Here is a 7,413-nt window from a genome sequence, read left to right as displayed (position 1 = left end):
TGCAAACTAGACTTTGCATCAAAATTCATGAGCTGAACCATGTTCTCTGTATTGCTGAACCATGCTGGTAATTAAAAATTTGAATAAACTTGCAATTTGTCCAAAACCTACTTGAGATCTTAGTTTTCCCTGATTGAGGATTGAAGAGTAATGGTCTGGAATAAACTTGCAATTTGTCCAAAACCTACTTGAGATCTTAGTTTTCCCTGATTGAGGATTGAAGAGTAATGGTCTGTAGTGAAAGATTGGCACAGATCCATTTGTCTCAAACTAAAGAGAGTAAAGCAAGAAGGCATCCTAACACCAAAATCACCAGAGATGCTTAAGAATTATTTGCCTGAAGGTTTGGGAAGAGAGTCCAAGGCAGACTTCCAAGACCACTTACGATAATACGGCAGGGAAAATAAGAAAGAGATGGTTCCAAAGCTGACAAAATAGGCAGACAGGAGAGGGAAAAATAAAAGTAGAACGATCACCAGCAGGCAACTTAGCATGAGGAATTTTCCAAGCCACTAACTGGAAATATCAATTTTCATTATTCATCTTTCTTTTAAAAGCTCAAAACCCTACCAAAACATATTGACCATATTCCTGTTACAGTGACGCTCGGAACCCTACTAACAGACTACTTTTCAAACATTGTTCTTTTAAAGCTCGGGAGCTCTAACAAAAGACCACATTTCAAAACTCCCATTCATGATTGTTCATAAAGAAGCAAATAGAAAGCCTCAAAACCATTCAATAAACTGTGGTAAAAATTGATTTTTGTGTAAACTACTATCTATTCCCAGTACATTCCCCTGAATAGTACTGCAATCAAGAAAGCCCTATCATGTCTCCAGATTATCTCTAGAAATAAAGTTCAGAAAAGTTCATTATGTAATGTAATTGTATCCAAAAAAAACTTATAAAGGTCAGAAAAGTTCATTATGTAATGTAATTGTATCCAAAGAATACTTGTAGCCTGTGAAAATGCAACCTCTCAGAACAAACACACATTCAACACCCTATAATCTACATTATCAGAAATCTGCCTTAATTGATGGTAAATGAAATATCCTATTAATTTCAGCAGTCCTTATGAAAGAATTCAAGACGCTCTTTAAAAGTTGCAAATGGAGGTCACCTAGAACCATCCATATAAAAATAAGTTAATAGCAACTATAATCCATGTTGGAAAAAAATTAAAATCTCAGCTGTGACTTCATGACGTCAAATGTCTGGCCTGTTTTCTCAAATATCAACTAATGCACAAAACTTCACTTAGCTACTCTTGCACAAAACTTCACTTAGCTACTCTTGCACATAAAGGAAAAAAATTTTAAAACATGCTGCAATTTTTCAAAACGCCCTTTAGGAAAAGAAAAGTTGAAAATGGAGGGCACCTAGAACCAACCATATACAAATAAGTTAACTACTATAATCCATGTTGAAAAAAATCCCAGCTGTGACTTCATGATGGCAAATGTCTGGCCTGTTTTCTCAAATATCATCTAATGCACAAAACTTCACTTACCTACTCTTGCACATAAAGGGGAAAAAAAACTAAAAACATGTTGCAATATTTCTAGAGAAATGTCAAACAAACAATGCACACAACCTTTTAACTCAATCTTGCAAGGAAGGAAAAAAAATATAACATCATCCATGTCTAAGCAAATATATTCCATAAAAACAACTGTTCTAGCTGGTCTGAAGTTAAATTTTAAGAGCATAAAACTCGCAACAAAAAAGCATTAGAATGCCATATGTAAACAACACAGTTAAAAACATAAAACTTAAAATATCACTAAGACAATAACAAAGCATAAAGGGGAAAAAATAAGATAACACAGGCTGCAATATTTATCAACAAGTGTCAACAATGCACACAGCTTATTCACTTCCCCATAAAACTAAAAATGTAAATAAGACAATAACAAAGCATAAAAGAGAAAAAATAAGATAACACAGGCTGCAATATTTATCAACAGGTGTCAACAATGCACACAGCTTATTCACTTACCCATTCTTGCACATAAAGGGGAAAAAGAACATTAAGGGGAAAAAAGATAAGATCATCCAGTCTAATCAAATATATTTCAATAAAAATAACTGTTCTGATAACTGGTTTGAAGTTTAAAATTTAAGAGCATAGAACTTTAAAAAGCATTAAAATGCCATGTTAAAATAAGATAGTTAAAAACTTAAATGCCATGCCTCCTGCCTACTAAGGGAACTCAGTTAAGTCCTGAATGGAAAAAGATGAACTGCACTAAGCAAACAGTTCATGAGATGAAAAGAGAAATTCAGCATCAACGCCTGCGCATGTCACGAGGGACCATCCGACCAGAGGGACATTCATATGCCAAGTGCCCACGACCACCACAGTTATGGCAAATGATGATGTCTGTGCAGTCCCTACTGATATGTCCTGGCTGGTTACACGACCTACATATGATGTCATTGAATCTTGGTGGACCTCTTGGAGGACCTCTGTCATCAAGCATGCCCCCCTTTGGACATTGCCTAGCAACATGTCCTGAAATGTTGCAGATATTACAAACGGGACTATTAGGACAGTCACGAGCCAGATGGCCAGTTTTGCGACAGTTATTGCATGCCTTCTCGTTGGTACAATCCACAGCTATATGCCCTTGCTTATAGCAATTGTTGCAGAGCCTCATATCTCCAGGTGGAACAGGTGGAGCGGTACAATCTCGAGCTAGGTGGCCAACTTTGCCACAAGTGTGGCATATTGGATCATTAGTGCATTGGCTTGCAACATGACCAGGCTCTCTACAGTTCCAACAGAGAGATTTTGTAGAGCACTCAGATGCAATGTGCCTGAATAAGGAGTAAGAATGTAAGTTTAGCTTGCAAACCTGAAGATGCTTTAGGGTCCGTTTGGTGAGCGGAATAGGAATACGTATTCTGGAATACGTATTCCAAAAATTGTGAATTCCTTGTTTGGATGCACCAAAATGGGATTGGAATACGAAGCAAAAATGGAATACGTATTCCATTTTTGGCCCAAAAATGGGGTTTTGCAATTCCACCAAAATAGGTGGTATTGGAATACGTATTCCTATTCCATTTTTTTAAATTTTAGAAAACATAAATTTTCGGGTCCACGAATTCCCATCAAATATTCGCTAAACCAAACGGAAAACAGGAATAAGTTCTATTCCAGAATACATATTCCGGAATACATATTCCAGAATACGTATTCCTATTCCGCTCACCAAACAGGCCCTTAATGTACAAAATTATTCTCTACAAATCAAATCAGGCACACAATATTCCCTACCCTGGAAGTCCACAATTATTGCATACGGCAGCATTTGGACAATCTCGAGCAAAATGCCCTGGCCGCTTGCAATTCTTGCAGTACTCATCCATCATCCTGATAGAACAAATAAAATAGATGAAGAACCGAAGCATCCAGGCTGTGGCCCAAAAAATTGAAAAATAACATAGCACCAGTAACAATAATAAAAAACAGCACACTAAGGAAATTGAGCAGAGAATGCATTACTAAAAGGTTATACTTCTGGTAACTAAACTTCTATTTCCAATTAAAAGGCTTGTGAAGGGTAGATATACTTTTAAAAACAGAATGAAAAGGAATTAAGTCAAAACCTGCTCATCAGTAATAAGAAATACTTTATAACAGCATTAATAAGTGAAAGGTATAATTAAAATTGTTCAAAGTAAAACAAAATGCATACCTCAGCAATCAGCATATTCATAAGTATTGTATTAAGTGTGAATAACAGAAGATTGTAAATAAACACTTCTAAGCTAAAGCCAAAAACAGCGTTCATCAAAATGCTCCGTTAAGATTCAGTCAGAAATACCCTACAGTCAATGCAATACCAAAAACAAGTTAATTCTAAGCAGAGGCTGCAGTATATGAGAGAGGACAACATAGTTAATTAATTTCAAACTTGAGACATTTCAAAAAACGAGGATGGAAACCAAATTATATGGAATTTCAAAAAATGCCATGATGGGTATCAGCTTATTAAGAAAATGTCTGGGCCTACCATATTGCAGAGCAATGCAAACAAATTAGAGACGACCATCAAAATTAGTTGTGACGTGTTAACTATAAGATATCCTCATATTTGTTTCAAGTAAAGGTTGAAAAATTTAACTTAAGCTTATTACCTTATAGACATAAGAATGATAGGATCGTCATCATCTCAAATGCACACATGTTGCATATTTTCAACAAAAGCAAATAAAACATAGATCAAAAAATTTAACTAATCATTGATCTATCTATAACGAAATTGGTAAATTGTGAATGAAGTTACAACTTACATAAGTTGTCACAGAACGATACTATAACCATTTTGGTAGGACACTGCCTGAAGAGATGGAGATTAAAATATGCAGAAGTCATCACAGAACGCTATAGGAAATTGAAAATCATTTTTCACAAATTTCAGTATTTTTTATTAATATTTAATGGAACGTAACCAATAAAAATGTGACAAGGAGGATACACAGTACTGGTATCGATAACAATAATGGCTGCAAATGGTGATCAAAAGATGCCTGCGCTATAGAGCCCAGGCCTTTTGGGGGGATTATGGATCTCCATCGATTATATTTTTACAAGCTCTACAAGCTTGGGAGGATTATGGATCTTAATCGCCTAAATTTTTACAAGCTATATAAGCCAGTATCTTAGGAGCATGGCAAAAACGCAACACCCTTTTTATTGTTCTCTATTAAACCCACTGTTCTCTATTTAACACAAAAAGCAATTAGCACAACCCTGGAGGTATTACTTACCAGAGAAAAAAAATCTAACTGCCGCCACAGAAGGGAAAGAAGTAACAGAAAGGGAAAATCACGGTGCAAGTGCTGAAATCTACAAAAAATGTATGGAACGTTTGAACAAACTAAAAGGACAATGATATAAAATACAAACGACCATCTGAAATAAACTACTGAAAAAATAATGAAAACCAATATAAAGGAAAACAATGAAAGTCAAATGAAAGCAGTTTAAACAGCATTAGTAAGTTGTGTGTTAGATAATATATCTATGAAATTTCAATCTAATGGAACACTAATGCGTAGAAAACCAGATTAATATGATCCAAATCGACAATTTAAGCAGCATCAGTAATCTATTTAGAAGATAATCTTTTAGAGACTAAAAGTGCACTAGGACGTTAATGCCTGCAGAACCATTTAAACCAGAATCTAAGCAACCTCAGAAAGTTAACTACCAGATAATGTTCCAAAAACTCAGATATGATGAAACATCAATGCTTAAAACCAGAAGAACGTGATCAAAATCAACCTGAATGAAACTATTTAACATAATCTCGTCAAGTCGAGAATAAACTACTCAGTAAGAAATGGAACGCTAACAATATAAAATGAAGGCAAATGGGAGACCTGGAGTTTCGGCGGAAGTCTCTCCGGTAAGGCGCATCGCGATAATAGGAGCGATCGCTAACGACGCCACTACGGATCCGACGGCTTCCTCCTCTTGGCGGACTGTCTCCATCCATGCTCATCCCTGCAAAACCCTCCTTCTCCTCCTCTTCTTCCTCCTCTCCTTCTTCCCCCTGAAACCACTTCAACCACAAAAACAAATGCAAGTAATAAAAACACTTCAGCCCCACTCTGCTTTCAAACACGCAAAACCACCACCACTAAGTGCAAAATCACTCTTCCCAACAAAACCCTCCCCCCCAAAACCACACCCCACCGGAAAGTCCAAACCAAGTCTTGCCAACAAAAACCACAAAACCACCATTACTCCAAGAAAACAACTCTTCCTACAAAACCACCATCCAACACTAGCACCATTTTTTGCGTGCTCCATATTTTTTACGGTGTGGATTGTGATTTGTTTTCTCTACAAGCCTTCAGTACTATTCTAGGGTGTTACCATTACCGGGATTCGAACAGTAGACCAACCTGCAACTGCTGCCGCTGGCGCCTGGGCTGCCGCTGAAGCTCCTCCTCCCTCTTTTCTTCCTACGCGAACCCTATTTTCAATTTCGACCACCGCCTCGAGTTATAATATCGCCTTCGCTCCTTCCAGATTAGGGCTTCTTTTATCCTTCGAGGTTACCTATGTGCCGTTAACTTCATAGCCGCTTTTATCTTTTCTTATAACCTTCACATTTATGTGCTAACGGAATTATTAAACTGTGGCTGAACCGTCGGCCTCGATCAACCACAAAAAATAAATAATAAAAATGGAAGTGATAACTTTAGGAACGATCTCAAATATGTATGGACGGTTTGAGGGTGACTATTTGTAGTAGGAAAATATAGAAGATATAGAGCTTTGGGAATGTCTACGTGCAATTGGAAAATTTGTATCTATATTTCTAAATGTTTTAGGTATATTTTTGGTAGTATTTTCATTATTTATTTTTAATAGGAGTATGAGTCTAAGTTGTATAAATAATTGATTTTTATGACTTAGAGTTATAGATTGAGGGGTATCTATCTTGTGATATTTATTAAGAACTCTATTTTGACCTTATTAATGATCTATTGTATTTTGAAAGTATTTAAATATTAGAGGATGGTATAGTCAAGGAACAACTAATTAAGATACTGTTGATCTCATATTGGTTTTGACAAGTGAGTGTCAACACACTTAAGTCATTTACTTGGTTCATGTCGAACTAGTAATACATGTCGAGCACAACGTGTAAATATTAGACCATGTCGAGTTACAATGAGTGTCAAGTCACTCAGATGATGAGCAGATGGACCATGCCGAGTGATTCAAGAGCCGAGTGAACAACGGATGTTGAGTAATGCAGGTGTCGAATCATAGTATACAAATCAGTGCATATCGAGCATCAGAGACTTTATAAGCCGAGTGACACAATTTTGACATATTTGTTTGTAATGGCACAAACAACTATATAAACCATTTTTTAGTCGACTTAAAGATTATATTTTGATATTATGGAGATAAGGACAAAACTATATTTGGATTCCCTATGCAATTACATGCAACCAATTAGAAAAAGGGAAGGTTTAAGCGGCAAAATGGATGAATACCAATCGTAGATTCATACCTAACCCTAAGCCACCTAAATCTTCTTAAGGAGGATGAAGCCCTGAACTCTTGATGATGATGATAGAGGAGTGAATGTGGAAGGAATCGAAGGAGCGAACAAGATAGTTTGCAGAGCATTCAAGGTGACTTAGAAGTGAGAATGAATTCCAGAATCAGTTAGAGAAGAACAGAGGATACAGTAGAGGATACAACATTGAGACATCTAGTTGTGAAGGATTAATAAGATATTACATAGAGGTGATTTGTTATCAGGCAAGCAGGTGCCAACCGCAGGATTTATACTGAGACATTTTAACAGGTGATTTTAGTTAAATCTCTTAATAGAGTAGTCCTAACAGGCTATATGAAATCCTTTAACA

The 7,413-nt window shown here is 36.3% G+C and overlaps 1 protein-coding gene across 4 annotated transcripts; it reads right to left on the bottom strand.

Annotated features, from left to right (window-relative positions):
* Positions 1–2,036: 2,036 nt before the first annotated feature.
* LOC149577987 (uncharacterized) lies at positions 2,037–6,097 on the bottom strand. Of its 4 annotated transcripts, none has more exons than XM_089827005.1 (4): positions 5,906–6,097; positions 5,401–5,582; positions 3,290–3,385; positions 2,037–2,826 (listed from the first exon to the last, which is right to left on the bottom strand). In XM_089827005.1, exons 2-4 carry the CDS (start codon positions 5,520–5,522, stop codon positions 2,295–2,297), a joined length of 750 nt encoding a protein of 249 aa, XP_089683131.1. In that variant the 5' UTR covers positions 5,523–5,582; positions 5,906–6,097; the 3' UTR covers positions 2,037–2,294. The 4 variants fall into 4 exon arrangements, with proteins under 4 accessions (XP_089683131.1, XP_089683138.1, XP_089683115.1 ...); XM_089827012.1 differs by having other exon boundaries at positions 5,401–5,573; XM_089826989.1 differs by having other exon boundaries at positions 5,929–6,097.
* Positions 6,098–7,413: the final 1,316 nt, after the last annotated feature.

The sequence above is a fragment of the Cupressus sempervirens genome, chromosome 1 (genome assembly GCF_028749045.1).
Source record: "Cupressus sempervirens isolate cs-2001-9-10 chromosome 1, ASM2874904v1, whole genome shotgun sequence".
Lineage (NCBI taxonomy): Eukaryota > Viridiplantae > Streptophyta > Pinopsida > Cupressales > Cupressaceae > Cupressus > Cupressus sempervirens.
This window is presented reverse-complemented; position numbering and strand designations above follow the sequence as displayed.

Coding starts and splice junctions, on each gene's coding strand:
- LOC149577987 (XM_089827005.1), bottom strand. CDS start 5,522: ATGAGCATGGATGGAGACAGTCCGCCAAGAGGAGGAAGCCGTCGGATC. Junction 3,386..5,400: donor GACTTCCGCCGAAACTCCAG/GTCTCCCATTTG, acceptor TTGTTCTATCAG/GATGATGGATGAGTACTGCA. Junction 2,827..3,289: donor AATAATTGTGGACTTCCAGG/GTAGGGAATATT, acceptor CTCCTTATTCAG/GCACATTGCATCTGAGTGCT.